The 16,998-nt window shown below is 37.1% G+C and overlaps 1 protein-coding gene across 5 annotated transcripts in view; it reads right to left on the bottom strand.

Annotated features, from left to right (window-relative positions):
* The window catches only part of C21H8orf34 (chromosome 21 C8orf34 homolog), a 340,111-nt gene that overhangs the window by 18,115 nt on the left and 304,998 nt on the right, over window positions 1–16,998 (bottom strand). For 3 of the 5 annotated variants that reach the window (XM_043880336.1, XM_043880337.1, XM_043880339.1), the window contains 2 exons: window positions 12,097–12,144; window positions 3,526–3,619 (listed from right to left, as the gene is read on the bottom strand). In XM_043880336.1, coding sequence (XP_043736271.1) covers window positions 3,526–3,619; window positions 12,097–12,144 — 142 coding nt within the window. The remainder of the gene's footprint in view (window positions 1–3,525; window positions 3,620–12,096; window positions 12,145–16,998) is intronic. The other 2 variants (XM_043880338.1, XM_043880340.1) reach the window with 1 other exon arrangement.

Genomic DNA, 16,998 nt, shown 5'->3' with positions numbered 1-16,998 from the left:
AACCTACTGACTAGGGGACCTGACCCTCAATCTTACTCCACATTCATTCCCTTAAATTTCAGCCTTTCTTCTCCATCCTCACATTTGATATCTAAACTTAACTTACAGATAGAAACGCAGCCTAGAGAAATAAGGTCCAAAGATTAACAACACCATGGAGAAAATTCTGAAAACACAACTCTCTGATTCATTGGACTTTTCATTCCAGTAGTTCTCAGTCTTTAGAATAAGCAAAGATCAACTGAGGAGCTTATTAGAAATGCAGAATTCAGAGTTCCATGCACAGAGATTCTGATTGACTAGGTCTGAAGTGGAGTCCAGTAACATGAATAGCAAACAGGTACCCCGGTAGGTTCAAGTGCCTATCATTTCAGTTACTTAGTGACTTCAGATCATAATCTGAGCAATTAAAAACAAGCATAGTCCTGACATGAGTTTTTAAAATTTCTGATGTAGACTTTTATACCAAAATCAGAGTGGAAAGAAAAAGTCTACGTAAGGAGTCTGCTTCTCTTGTTTATAATAAAAGTTGTTAAAGCTTCCCATTGAATTATTCAAGACATATTTTCCTAAATGGTGCTCTTTTATAAAACTTACTTGTGATAAGTCTTAGTTTTAAATGAGGCAATAAGAAATATGCACCACTACGAATATTCCGACATTATTTTGAAACTTTCTGCTATGATAATTTGGTCTCAGGAGAAATCTGAAAATTCCATAAAATTATCTACATATAATTTATAGGAAGTTGAGTCAAGAAACAGGTGTTACCACTGGAATGATGAATCTTGTCCTTTTCCTATTCATACATTTCTAATATACGAGCCTCTAGACGCTAAATCAGATGCTGGGATGACATAGATTTATGTCATTTATTTTCTTTCACTGAGAAAATAAAGAGGTAAATGATCTGTACATATCTTGCCAGCTGTTCAAGAAACCTCATACATTGAATACAAACTGAGACAGTAAAGAATCTGCCTGCAATATAGGAAACCTGGGTTCGAGCCCTGGGTCAGGAAGATGCCCTGGAGAAGGGAATGGCTACCCACTCCAGTATTCTTGTCTGGAAAATTCCATTGACAGAGGAGCCAGGCGGTCTACAGTCCATAGCATCACAAAGAGTCAGACAGGACTAAATGACTAACACTTTCACTTTCACTTTCATCATAACCTCAGTGGCTCCATCTTACACTTGAACCAGTACTTAAATGTTGGTTGCTGCTCTGGAAAAGTACTTGCATCTCTGTGCTATGAGTTTGGCTACACTGCCAACTAGCATTCCATTTCCAGATGGCTCCTATTACCACTTAATTATTTTCAAATCCTGATTTTATTTCAAACAATTTACCATTGTCAAGGGTCACCTCCAAGTACAATATGGCTAAAATCAAATATTTTTGGTTCTAGGTCTATGGTTAGGAGAGTTGAAGAATGGCCTTCTTCAGAGTGATTGATAGACCATATGGCAAAATCTATAGCTAAACTCTAAACCCAACATTAAAATTTTAATAAAACTACAGATATTTTAATGACAATTATTCAGTCACAATTATTATTTATTTATTGATAAACAAGTCAGTACCAAATAAATCTGTTTATTAATTCATTAAATTTTCAGATATTTATTGAGCTCTTAATATGTAACTAAATAAGAGAACAGAGTCATTCCCTCTATGAAGTTGCATTCTAACAGAAGATAAGATGATTACAACTTATCATGAAAATCTTGTGAAAGTATATGCAGAAAGACAATATGATTAGATGACAAGAGTTGAAGAAAGTTTTGGGAATTTTTAATTTCCTTTGCATTATTAACCTATTTTCTAGACGTAATACTGATTGGAGACATATGGACTTGAGGGAAAGGAATTAAGTCTGAATTTAGACTTGGATTAAATACACTTTTGATCAATACTTTCTTGATTTTAGTCTTAGTTCATTAAAAATTATAGCACACACATAGAATTAATACACTATGCATCTTATAAGGGTGTTGTTTACCTGGTCATACCCATGTTGGGCACATATGTGTTGAATCTAAGAGAGTTAAACTATCCCAATTACATACACTGTCTTTATACACCACACACATATGAACACACACACACATTCCCTTAAAGGGTTTGTTTAATGCAAAATTTACAAAGACCTAAAAAAAATGGATGAGAATTATTAAATCCAAACTCTAGAATGAGAGTTTCCATATCTTTAAATGTGTAGGGAGTAAGGGGTATAAACGTGCTTGCCTTTGTTTTCGTGAAAGTTGTGGGCCACTTGTTCTCTTAGAGTTGGGGGATTCTCTTTTTATTCTACGCTGCCCTTTTCCTAGACTATTTTACTTAGGATCCCTTGTGTTAAAGATCTTCTAAACTACTCTCCTATTAAAAATAGATTAAAAGATAAATTACTCTTTATTTTCATACTTGCTTCAACTACAGTCTACTTTCTGAGTCTTCATCAGTTGTTTTCTAAAGAAGGTGTTCCCTCCACTAGAGTCTGTACAATGAGTGTCCAATTCACTGCATTTCGGATGTGCCAGCTGAGTGTCGCTGCGGCTGTCTCCTCCTCTCACCTGAGCTCCCCCTCCTGGCTATGTTCTTTCTGGCCACATAATCCTACAGTTATAGAAGCAGGATCAGCATATTTACAAATGCCTTTTCACCTGGAAGAGTGATTTCCTGAATCTCTCTGGTACAGAATCATGCTACCCTGTAACATATCAGGTATCTCTGATGACTATAGCCCAAGGGAACAGTTAATTGATCACTTCACACCAATTATCATGAGGGCTAGGTTACTATTTATAATTTTTATTTCTCTCTACAGGCTACAAAAAAAAAAAGGTAAAATTCTGATATCTTATTGTTTTAAAAATCAACATTTTTCTTCAACGATTCAGACACTAACCTCTCATCTACAATGTTGAACCCATCTGTCTGAGAATGTCAATAACACCTAGAGAGCATGCACTGAATTACCTCCAAATTATAGTCATTCATTCTTTGTTATGGATATAATCCAATGACTTAAATCAGGGGATAGATATACTAATTGTCTTAAGTACTATTATAACATTAATCTTTCTATGAACTTAGAACAGTTTTACATATATCAATTTATTCATTTAACAAATACTGATAATTTCAAATATAATATTCAGCAGTTCCTAATATACTTTAAAACATTTTAATAACCACAAGTTATACTGATATAAATTTACAGTATTAATAGAAGACTCACATTTCAAATGGACATTTTATGTTGGTCTTCAGAAAGAATAATTCCCGTTTTAAGATACTATACCCCTTTTCAGAAAGTTAAGCTTATAGGTCTCTGTACCACAATTAAGATATCACTGAATCAAGATTTATAGACCCAAAGTATAGCTTCACTTTACATGTGCTCCACAAACAAGTCTGAATTTTTTGCAGATATTGTTTGATGTTAGGAAAAGGATGTACTATCATCATGAATGTCCTTTGGCTAAAAGCAGTTTGTCAATAAACAGCAGTGTCTACTCACGTTTCTCTTGTTCTGCTTCTACCCCTTCACTTTCTGTGTCACTTGGCAAAATCCACGGTTGATGAACCACCTGCAGTTGCTTTAAAGAGTCATCCTGCCAAAGAAGAAACTTATTTGGATTAAATTCTAGAATGATATTGTGAATATGGATGAATACTTCAGTTCCTATGAATTACATGTCAAAAAAAAATAACAAGAATTTCCTCACAACAGAAAAGAATTCTAAGCTTAAATTCATTTCCATTTCATGGACATGCCACAAACTCCAAACTCATTATTTTTAACTTTCTCCTTTTAATAAGATTTAATGTCTCAATAAGAAATATCTAGGACTTCCCTGGTGGCTCAGATGGTAAAGAATCTGCCTGCAATTCAGGAGATCTGGGTTCAATCCCTGGGTCAGGAAGATCCCTGGAGAAGGGAATGGCAACCCACTCCAATATTCTTGCCTGGAGAATTCCATGAACAGAGGAACCTGGCAGGCTATAATCCATGGGGTCGCAAAGAGTCGGACACGACTGAGCAACTAACATACAACACTAGACTATGTTTCTTCCTGAGTTAATGTTTTTATGAATTCCTGGCACTCATTCTGGGGAATATAATAATGAAATATTCAATATAAAACTGCATAAAATGTGTCTGTTTGCCATCAAGTTTTCAATTCCTTTAAATGTGATTAAGGATTAGTAGGATTTAGCGAACAGTCTCAACTTTACCCTTTAGTACTACTTCACTGCCTCCTTCCTCTTATTACTTCCTATTTTCATTAATATAGTTCTTAAGTACTTCCTTGCTGCTCCATACCTCCGTCACTGACCTAAGGCAGTCCCTCATCATCTCACATCCTGACTGTAGTTATAGTCGTCTACAAGTTTTCTAGGATTAAGATTCATACCTTCCCTAGTTCCCTCCACCATTTCCTTGCCGCGGTGAGATTTTAACAATGGCACATGATGCATTCATTACCTCATTTATAACCCTGAGGGGTCTTCTCATTATCCCCAGCATAAAATCACAACTCAAGGCCCTTCATGCTAGCCTCTGATTTACCACCACTTCCATCTCCATTCCACCTTGACTGACACTTCCACTCCAGCTATCATTAACTGGTAGTTCCCCAAGTGTCTCATTCTCTCTAATTTACTAAGATGTTTTCATATGTTACACTTCCTGCTTAGGATGCACTCTATTTATCTGTCTCAAACATTAACAGTCCTCCCAAGGCTCAGTTGTCATCTCCATTGTGATGTTTTGATAAGTGCTCTGATGATCGATGTGCATGCATGCATGCTTCAGTTGTGTCTGACTCTTTTGTGACCCTGTGGACTGTCGCCTGCCAGGCTCCCCTGTCCATGGATTTCCCAGGCAGGAATACTGCAGTAGGTGCCAATTCTTTCTCCAGGGGATCTTCCTGAGCCAGGGATCAAACCAGGTCTCCTGCATTGGCAGGCAGATTCTTTACCACTGAGGCACCTGGAAAGCCCTGATTTATTTTTAGGATTTAATTTTTTTTTTTCCAATACTGAATTTGGTCTTGCAGGAGTAAAGTACAGAAGCAGCACAAACCTGAAAAATCTTAACTTTAGAATTCCATAATACTACAGAGAACTACAGAAATAAATTTTCAAAAATCTTCATGTAACAGAAAGGGATATTATATCCCTACAGTTTTTCACATGGCATCTCTGGGTTTAAAGAATATGAAAAATGACCTTTTTGGTCTTATAAGGTAAAATCAAATGGCAAAAGTCCTTTGTTTAAAACAGAAAAAAGTTTAAAGTGATCATGAAAAAAATGTTTTTAATTGAAAAAGCATTTTGGCCATTTAGCTTTCTGGTCCAAATCCTAAAATCTGTTTTCATAAGAAAAGATACGACTAATAAGTCAATAGTGTTACTTTTTCCCACAATAGTTCAGAATATTCAGTAATACTACTGATTGGTTTCTGGTCTTAATGGCTTTACTGTTGAACAGATAAGCTATTCTTAGTTTACTACAAATTATTTAAAGTACAAATGAAACATTAGCTTGGTAAAATTTGTAGTTTGGGAAGAACTTTAAAATGTTGAGCTGTTGGAATCAGAATCATAGCGATAGTATAAATATTGCTATTAATAGGTCATTTAAATGTTTTACTTTGGTTTTCCCTTGAATACAGTTAGTAATATAATGCACCTGTTTGCTTCATCAATGCCAACAGGCAAAACTATGTATGGCCAAAGTTCAGCCTATCAGACTACTTATAATTCTTTTTGATGGGGTCAAGGAGCTAAAATTGTGAACATTTTTAAAAACAAGAGTTGACATGTTCCTTTTTTGCCAACTTATTCAAAAATTTTTCTACAGGAATACTTAACTCTATCTGAGCATAGTACAAACTATTTCATATTCCCAAGAGCAAGTTCTTTGGATTGCTTTTAGAAGAAATGCCATTCATCCTTTTTCTAAAACACTTTCACCATAAGTATGTAAATGTCCAGGGACCAGGAGTGGTGGGAAATAGTGGCATGTATCATATGGAAAACAGTCTCTAGCCCTGTATCAACATATCATTTTATCTGCTAACAGAGTAAGTGCTTTATAAACTTTAGTGGTATTGTTATTCCACATGGCTGGTTTATTTTTGGATTCTCTAAATGCAATCCATCAGTGATTGATGTCATGTGTGGCCATAGGTTATTCTGGTTATTTAGAGAGGAAAAAAAAAAAAGTCCTCTGCTCAAATGCTCACCATTGGATAATTTAACTCTGAGGCAACTAAATACTTCTTTCTTTTCGGTTAAGAAGGAAAATAATACACAAAACATCAGCTTCAACCTTTCAAAAGGGATTATCACTTTTATTTCTCTAAATATCTTTACTTCTTTAAGACCTCTAAAAAGCAAGTATTCCTGAAGCATGTTGCAAATAAAGCAAAACAATACTGTATCCCACTTACATACATTTAATAGACTGTAAAACTGATAGAGAATTAAATCTATACTTCTGTTAAAATAAAATTCTCCATATATAACATATATTTAATACAATTTAGAAATAATTTTGTATTTGTTAATGAAATGGCTAGTATTAGGCTGAACACTGTAATTATTTTGTGAATTATACTTCTGTAGTTTATTTCTTTTGCATATTATCAGAGGACAATTAAAACATAAGAACTTCCCCAGTGGTCCAGTGGTTAAGACTCTGCCTTCCAATGCAGAGGATGAAGGTTCCATAACTGGTCAGGAAACCAGGATACTGCATGCCCCAGGGTACAGCCAATTTTTTTTTTAACTAAAATAAACATGACACTGTAAATCAACTATAATTAAAAATAAGAACAGGAAAGTGATACATTTGAGAAAATATAAGTTTGAATGAACAAGATCTGGGAAAAGAAAAAAAGGAGCAATAACAAAGTTACAAAAATACAGTAGATTATGAAAAACATTACAAAATAAACACATACAAGCTGCTAAAAAAAATTTATCCAACAAATTTGCTACACTACACTACGTATTGGTATTGCCCTCTGATAAAAGAAATGTTTACATATTGAGTTATAGGGAAGTCTTCTGGCTTATGCATGAGTTAACTTGAATCTGATCTAACTAAAATAGTCTGTTTGTGGCCTATCAAACATACATTGCACATCTGCTTTAATTATTAGGGAAAACGACACATTGACCAAAGAATAAAGAATGCCCATGTTAAAAATAAAGATTAAATGCCTCTCTTCCTGGGACCCCAATGCTGGGCCTGCTTCAATGATAAGACTCCCTTCCCAGGTGCCAAGCCACACTGACTTGCTGTGTATTTGCTGGACTGTTTTTTTTTTGAAACCTTGAAGAAATGTATCCCTGACTTGTTTGATGTCCTTTGTTCTGACAAGATACAAAACCGTGCTGAAAATCCTGCATTTCCTGAACAGTTTCTCAGAGTCATCTGGGAAGTAGGCTTCTGGGCTAGTCCTCAGTTTGGCTCAAAAAATACTTTTCTCTATGTTTCTTATTGATTGTTTACTGATTATTTTCATGACACCTCCATCTTATTTCTTAACTCATTCCTTTTTGTGGTGTTTCTATTCAAGGAAATTATAGGATGACATTGTAAAAACCTTGAAAGTAACAAAAGATGACTGGGTAGAGCCAATGAAAAACAAGTCATTTTTCTGGCAAGCCCTTTCATTTGTCTGATTTTATGAAGGCACTCTTTCATTGACTTTGAGCTATGTTATAACTTTGCAATTTATAGAAATGTATAGTAGTGCATGATAAAAAGCAAAGACCTCTTACTATTATAGGAGAATAATGTCATGCACATTCCTTCAAAAGTATAACTGGAACTTCATTACAGTGATGATCACAGGATATACCACAGGAGAAAAGATGCCAAAATCGGCATGAAAAGCAATTCTAAGTTATTTGGTTGCATAGAATCAATCCTCTTTCCAGTTCAGATGGTACAGCTGACAAAATCATCCTCAACAGATTTGGAAAGACCTGTCTGCTTAGCATGCTTCTTTTCCTGTCTGACACCCTCGGAGACTATGACACTGCCTCTGGACACCGTGAGTTAGTTTACCCTCCGGTGTGTGTTGTCTCCAGCCTTCAGCTAACTTCCTGAAGTTATGACTGTGTGTTAGCCACTCAGTCGTGCCCGACTCTTTGCGACCCCGCAGACTGTAGCCCGCCAGGCTTCTCTGTCCATGGACGTCTCCAGGCAAGAAGACTGGAGTGGGTTGCCATGCCCTTCTCTAAAGTGCTCTTGTGTGTGTGCATGCGCAGTCACTTCCGTCCTGTCCAACTCTTTGAGACCCCATGGACTGTAGGCCACCAAGCATCTCTGTCCATGGGATTTTCCAGGCAAGAATAGTGGAGTGGGTTGCCATTTCCTCCCCTAGGGGACCTTTCTAACCCAGGGATGGAACCCAAGTCTCCTGTGGCTCCTGCATTGGACGTGGATGGATTCCCACAGACCCACCAGGGAAGCTGCTCTTGAACAAGTTTAAAAAATCACTAACTTCAGTCTTGAGCTCTTTATAGATACTCAATCATTTAAACTGACAATATTTATCTGATGGATACATATGCAAATGAATATATTTCTCTAATAATTAGGAGGTTTTTAAGCAGTATACCATGCTTGTTGGTGTTGTTTAGTCACTAAGTAATGTCCAACTCTTTTGTGACCCCACGGACCTGTAGCCTACCAGGCTCCTTTGTCCGTGGAATTCTCCAGGCAACAGTACTGAGGTAGGTTGCCATTTCTTTCTCCAGGGGATCTTTCTGACTCAGGGACTGAATCCGGGTCTCCTGTATTGGCAGGAGGATTCTTTACCATGGAGCCACCAGGGAAACCCATATTGTATGCCACTTTCCAATTACTCCTCTAGGAAATGTGATATTTTAAATGGTTTAGCTTCTCTACAAAAGGTATAGCGAGTTTTGCAAGTATTTGGTTTTAAGTTGTTTTCAATTATATATATATATATTTTTTTGAGTGAATGTTAACATTATAATTTTAACAGTTAAAATTTTTGCAATGTGAAAATTTTATTCCTACCCTGAGTTATTAAGTACGTTACATGTAAAGAACACATAATTTCTTTTTAAACTGTTAGAACCATTTTGAGGATCAAGAGAAGTAAACTATTATAAAATATCTCCTTTTCATTTTGCCAAGAATACAAATCCTATCTGAAAAAATAAATAATACATTAAAAATATAGAAAATATAGACATTTCATTTTAGCTTTACCTCTAGAGGAGACCATATTGTCTCCTTAGTTTTGATTTAGGGCTGAACAGAATTGTCTCACATCATGTGGTTATGATTCTATCTAATTATAAGACTAAATTTACAAAATACAAAAAAAAAGGGACTTTGATGTGCAAAGAGCTGTTCAAACTTTAGCAAGAAATGTTAAATATAATAAAAATGTAAACTCTATGGTTTATTTGAGTTTTAGTGTATACTAAATAAAAGCAAATGCTTGCTAGATCACTTTTAACTTCAATGCTTCTAACATTTATAAATACTGCTCCTCATTGTTTGCTAATTCTACTAACAAGAAGGAGGGCAAAAGCAAAATAAGAGTGTAAGAGAGAAGAAACAAAAACTATCACTTTATGCCTCACATTCTCAACATTTTGCACTGGCAAGGAAGAAAAATTTAAATATATATTTTCTACAGACCAAATGGAATGATTAACATCTGCAAAAAAAGAAACTATCAATAAATTAATAGTTCATTAATTAAGGTCATACTTAGTTTTTATGTAAAGGATGATTATCTATTGGTTTTAAATAGAGCTAAAATCTAAATATCAACCAATATTATATTAAAAATACTATGTGTACTGACCCCCTAGAAAGGTAAGGCTTACCTTGGTTAGCTCACACATAGTCCTAAATTCAAACTGAAAGTGAGCAGTGAATCTCAGAAGCTAGAGAGATTATATACCCCAATCAACCAAAAAATATTATTCTTGAGAGTAAATGAATAAACAGAGTAGATAAATAAATAAATTAATAAGAATTTCTCCCTAATCTATGTTAAACAAAATTGGGGATTTTCCATGATGTATGCGGTTATTTTCTAGAAATAGCATCGGAAAGAACACGTCAGAGCAGCACTTCTCAAACTATAGGGTATTTATTAATCACACAGAATTCTTGGTAGAAATGTAAATTTTGATTTTTTGGCTCTGGTGTGAGTGCTGAGATTTGGCATTTCTTGCAAGTCCCCAGGGGATCCAGCGTCACTGGTCAGAGGGACACTCTGAGGAGCAGTGTCCTGCCATTATTTCCGATGTGTGTCGGATGCTTAGTTGTGTCTGACTCTGTGACCCCATGGACTATACCCTGCCAGGCTCCTCTGTCCATGGAATTCTCCAGGCAAGAATACTGGAGTGGGTTGCCATTCCCTTCTCCAGGGGATCTTCCCGACCCAGGGATTGAAACTGAGTCACCTGTGTTTCTTGCATTTGGCAGGTGGATTTTTTTTTTTTTTTTAAATCACTGAGTCACTTGGGAAGCCCTTGTCACATAAAGTATTTATGCAACTGCATATAACATGCACGTTTAGATTGCATATGTATAATGATGGAGAAAATAAGGATCTTTTCCTTGGATAAGAACCATAAAATTAGACTGTCTCTTTTTAAAAGTTCTATCACATATGCAGCCCTCTTCCTGTACTGGCATCTCAATGGTCCCCTTTCTCTACAGTACTAAATCCATACAGGACACATTAGAAAAGGTATTAGGCACCCTTTTTGTGGAGGTGACCTACTACCCTTAGTCCCTGGTGGGGAATGCTGACCAAGGGCTTGGGCAACCATGGAATCCTAAAGGGAGGTTCTAAGTGTACATACTGAAAATAGTATCTCTATCTTCTTGGGAAACATTAATTGCTTTAATATATTTATCTAGATTTCGACATCAAGTACATTAAACTGAAATTTTAAATTGATGCACCAACCCTCCAATTTTTTTTTTTTTTGCTCCATATATTTTGATTTCTAACCTGAGTTCAGAACTTCTACTCAGTTATTTCGTTGCTTTCCTTTTGCTGCCCTTTCTCCATGTGCCTTTGGTAAAATTTCAACCACCTCCACACAAGCATGCAAACCAGAGATGTTAGAAACTTAAAGGGGGTGCTATGCACTCGAATTTTCCTCTTCGAGTAATATCTGGAAGCAAGAGTGACTTTAAGTATGGGTACACTGTTCTGAATAAATATATGAAGTACCTATTACACAGAGTAGGCCACTCAAAATGATCTTTGAGTGGATTCATGCATGCAAGAATCAAATATTTAGAGAAACAGATTCTGTCTCGCCGAGAAGCAATATTCAAACCAAATATTTGCTACTTCTATGACTTCATTGCCAAACTGTTTCCCAGTTTCCTTCACCTGCAAAAGATTCAGATGGCTAATTTAGTGACCATTATGGTTTGGCTTCAGACCAAGGTTTATGGAGTCTGTCCACTGGCTTATCTGAGAGTTCTCAAATGCAGTCTGCAGACAGAGCAGAAACACATCCTGAGACACAGAGAATCCTTGGCTATCTCCAAAATAAAACCAGGAGTTTCAATGCCTTTGCAACAAAAATCTGCCAGACATTTCTATTGTCAAGATAGCACTTTGCTTAATGACTTGTAGGAATAACATCCTTGATAAGCATTTATCACATGAATGAATGCCAAACTGGTACAGCTTATTCTCTCATAAGAGCAATGATCACATCTTATTTTGTTGTGCACAGCCAATATAAAACGTGTGTTTCTCATTTATTAGGATATCAACAAATGCTTGTGAATGAAAATACATAATAGCCTTAGGTTTATACCATTTTACATTCATTTTCAAGATGAATTAAATATAGGATCTCCTCACCAGAGAGGAACATAACACCATTTTGATAACCTACTATATACTGTCTTTTTTTTTTGTAGGCATGACCAGTGAATGGGTATGGACTGTAAACCCTACATGCAGATGGAGAAAGCCCAAGTGGGTGTCTCACCCCATATGATAGACTGATTTCAGACCATGTACAAGACCACCTGAAAACTCACTTCTTCCATGTAGTTTTTCAATGACTGTCCTCCACTGACCGCTTCTCCCTAGAGGCAGAGAGGAAGAGAGGTTGAAAAAGTCAGAAGGAGAAAGAAGAAAAGAAGAGTCATGAAAAGTAGTAGAATCTGGGAGCAACACTAAATCTATACTATTCCCCCACCACTTCTTTTGGTGGTTGTTGTTTAGTTGCAAAGTCATGTCTGACTGTTTCACAACCTCATGGACTGTAGCCCACCAGCCTCCTCTGTCGATAGGATTTCCCAGGCAAAAATACAAGAGTGGTCGCCATTTCCTTCTCAAGGCAATCTTACCGATCCAGGAATCAAACCCTCATCTCCTGCACTGGCAGGCGGATTCTTTACCACTGAGTCACCAGGGAAACCCCACCTCAGTTAATACTTGTGGGGTCAACCATTTGACAAATTCTGGCTTGGAAGGAAATAATTTTTTCAAGGCAACAATATATCTTTCAGGTGGATTTTAGGTCACATAAAGAAACAGCACCTAGTGGAGCTATAATAACTACACCTTAGGCGTTAGTCACTCAGTCATGTCCAACTCTTTGACCCCATGAACTGCAGCCCACCAGGCTCCTCTGTCCATGGGATTCTCCAGGGAAGAATACTGGAGTAGGTAGCCATTCCCTTCTCCAGGAGATCTTCCTGACCCAGGGATCGAACCCAGGTCTCCTGCATTGTGGGCAGATTCCTTACCATCTGAGCCACCAAGGATAACTTAGGACTGAATGCTAAATGACTAGCATCCAAATTTCTGTTAGTAATTTTATAAATATGTACTTAAAACTAGGCTAATAAAAAGTCACTAATTCTGTATTCAATAAATCTGTGTGAAGACCTAACATTATATAAATATATGTGTAACAAGTCATATAAAAGTTATACATATATACACCTATATACATAACTATATGGAAGTACAGTTGATTTACAATATTGTGTTCATTTCAGATGTACAGCAAAGTGATTTAGTTTAGAAAAAGATATATTTCTATACTTCATGGCCAGAAACATTTGGAAATAAATTATGGGATACCACGAAATGATAAATTCTAGGACATCATGTGTGTTTAAATGATAACTAAATAAATATGAATAAAGCTTACATTTGTTTCTATAACTTTTCAAAGACCCTCCTTTTTAACTTTTCAAGGCTCTCGTATGCATGATCTTATTTGATTGATTTTTTTTACTACAACTTGAGGGTAAGGCATCCTCAGGCCAATTCGATCCATAAAGAAATTGAAGGCAGGGCTGCAGACAGCAATGCTTAAAGGCCAGGAGCCAAAAAAGGCATTGCTGGGTCTGGAGTCAACCCTGACACTCTTACACCTTGCTGAAATGAAAATTCTAAAATGAAAAATTAAATTCACTTTAGTTTTTTTAAAAAATGGTGATATGAGACCCAGCTTTAACCCCTGGGTTGGGAAGATCCCCTGGAGAAGGGAATCGCTACCCATTCCAGTATTCTTGCCTGGAGAATCCCCATGGACAGAGGAGCCTAATGAGATACTGTGCATGGGATCGCAGAGAGTCGGACATGACTGAGCAACTAACACTTTCACAACTTCACATACTCCAAAGCACTTTCAGAGGGTTTAAAAAAAAAAAAAAGCTTCTTCTTTATTTTTTTTCCCAAAACAAAAATTAATCTAGGAATAAAGTTCTGGGATTCTTTAGAAATCACAGATGGGGTCATATTTTTTTCACAAATTATGGTTTTCACAAGCAAAAAAATAATATGCTGTAGTTTAAATGTTTTCAAATGCTTCCAAGCTTGTGGGATTTTTTTAATGGATAAGATAATGAAAGAGATAGGATACTTATATTTATTTAAACTAAAGCATAAACTGTTAGGAAAAATCAAATCCATATATATCCCCCCAAACTGTGAGAAATTTAATCAAGGCAGGCAGACAGGGCTGGAAACTTACTTCAGATAAACTGCTTTTTACAGTTGAATTAACTATACTATCTCCCCTCATTTGGACAAGTGGTCTAGAAAGAATGCTGTGGGTTCTTCCAATCTGGCTCTTCCTCCTGACAGAACCAGTGCATTTCTGCCAATACTCCTTTCCTCTTTGCCTGTGCTGTTGGGGTGAGAGGCATGCGTGTGTGCTAAGTCACTTCAGTCGTGTCCAACTCTGTAACCCTATGGGCTGTAGCCCTCCAGGTTCCTCTGCCCATTGGATTATCCAGGCAAGAACCCGAGTGGGTTGCCATGCGCTCCTCCAGGGGATCTTCCTGACCCAGGGATCTAACCCACGTCTTTTCTCTCTTGTCTTGGGAGGCAGGTTCTTTATCACCAGAGGCATCTGGGAAGCCCAGGGATGAGAGGATGAGATGGCAAATGGTTTGGAATTAGATAGAGACCTGCCTTTTGGAAGGGCCAGCATCTAAGGCCTAACAGTGAGATGCTGGAGAGCAGTCCCTAGGTGCTTGCTGAAAAGAGCAATTTGTTTTCCTTGGATCTGCAACATGGTTGTTTTCCCCCATTGTCTGGAAACTTGCAGAATCAGAGCTAGACCTGGTGATGACTGAGGGCCTTCTTGATGACCAGATGTAACAAAAGCACTGTGTACCCTCCAGGGCTTTGCTTTCTTTTTCCGACAGTGCCAGGTCCTTTTGAATATCTACAGCAGAGAAAAGGGAGCAACCCACACAACACGATTTGTTTCAAAGGCCACACAGATCGGAGTCTGCCTGTAACCCCCTCTCCGATCACTGACATGGGTAGCACTGATGAATGAGGAGCATGAAGTAAAAAACTTCAAGAGGAAAACAGAGGGAATGGGTCTTTTGAGAGAGGATGACAAATATGGCACAGAGCCAAGTGAACCAGATAACGAACAAGACATCAGAATCTCTAAGTCTTGGGGTCAGAGGAGATGGCACTGGTTAGGAGGTCTGATTCAACAAGTCTGTCCTCGGTTCCCCATTTCCAACATAGCGCTGCTGCCACGCTGACTTTCTTCCTTACCCTACTGGTGGTGCGAATGAAATAAAACCACTTCCAAAGCACAAGGCTATCAACTTCGGTCATCTTATAAAGAACTGGCATTTTAGATATCAAGGCATTCTAAGAACATAATATGATGTTAATCACCTGGAAATGAATCAAAAGTACCTAAATGCAATTTCCCTTGAAAAAAGCAAAGAGAAGAAAGGGGTAGAAGGGAGGCAGACTGGGGCGTGTGAAGGAAAGAAAGGGCAGAATACATGGAGACTGTGCCTAAAAAAAAAGGAAGAAAAGGTATTTCCTGAAATGTGGTTTCAGTTATCATGAATCTTAATATAACCAACAGTTGAGATAAAAACGCTTTGAATGTGAATTACAAAATATATTATAAACTCAGCGAAAGGAAGAAAAGAGGCTGATATGATTACTGCTTAACTTATGACACAGGATCACGGCTGTTAAGAGATGGAAGGCTCTTGTCACTCTCCTAGCTTTATTTCCAATTAAGGAAGCATTCTTAGTGAGATGGAATATTCTAGAGACAGAGCTAGGATTAGACTCACACTCTCCCAAATCTATCACCATTTTCCATCATACAAGACTGCTCTTGTTTCTATCAGTATTTCCTGTTCCTCTCTTACTAATCTTTAAACAAAATATGTACAGACTTGCACTTGCATATAGGGTACATTTATTCTCAAACATTTCATGTCTAATACCTCTGGTATTCATTTCCTTCAGAGAAAGTTCCAAGAGAACCCTACTTCCACCAGAATCTTCTTTCTTCCCACCTTTTTTTTTTCAAATGAAACTAAAAAATAATTTTAATACAGAGGAGACTCTCTTAAGAAGTACCTGGGAGTACGTATAACCCATAGAATGGGAGCTCCATATAAACGGCAAAGGCATTTCTGAACCTAAGGGACCCATGACACTTTACTCTTTTGTTTCAAAAGTGTTTATTAAGCACCTATTCTGTGCCACACAATTTACCAGGCTTGGGGACAAAGAGGTGAATAAGAACTAATCCCTACCATAGAAAGTTTACCTTGAGAAAACATATCTACAAGTTATTAGAAGATAGGGCAGAAGTTATTTGACACAGATAAGCCCAAGGTGCTATAGGAAAAAAATAGGAGGAAAGGGCATCTTGTCTTTCATTTATTAAACAAGCATGTTTTGAGAATGTCTACGTGCTGGGAACTCTTATGACCACTTGATACATAGGATGAAGGAGTCAAAGGAGAAATATTAAAACTGAGCAAATTATTTTTAAGCTTAGTCCTAAAGACTTCGTCGATTAGCCAGATGAAGGAGCTGAATAAGGAAGAGGACTCTTACCAGGCAGAAGGAAAATTCTCTACAAGGGCCCAGATCCAACACAGCAAATACCTGAAGCCACAAGTATTACAATGAAAATCACCAATACACCATGCATTGAAATATATATTGTATTTTGAGACAGAGAGATATCAATATCATGTCATTTCCTAATTTTATACTATACTTTCCTGTAATATAGCTGCTAATTAAATGGTTTTATGTTGTGTGTGTGTGTTATTTGTTTGTCTTTTGGCCATGCCAACAACGGATGGAACCTGGGCCCCCTGCAGTGGAAGCAGCAAGTCCTAACCACTGGACTGCCAGGGAATTCCCTGTTGGGTTTTCTAAAGTGTATTACACATGGTTACTGAATTTGTGGTAGATGATAAAAAGACTGAAGTTCAACTTTCCAAACTTCAGCAAATTTGACAGGTAGCAACTACTACTGACGTCCAAGACAACAGGCAGTGAGCTAGGTCCAATGTGTAAAAAATTGGGTGCCACAGTTTAGAAAATCAAAAATTCTGGGCAAGTTCTGAAGTCTTTTATATCACTGATTTAGTCAATAAATTAATAGCTAACTTGTGTTTTCAGACTTAAAT

This window comes from Cervus elaphus, chromosome 21, assembly GCF_910594005.1.
Source record: "Cervus elaphus chromosome 21, mCerEla1.1, whole genome shotgun sequence".
NCBI lineage: Eukaryota > Metazoa > Chordata > Mammalia > Artiodactyla > Cervidae > Cervus > Cervus elaphus.
The sequence above is the reverse complement of the archived record's forward strand: the minus strand, read 5'-3'. Positions and strand labels throughout refer to the sequence as shown.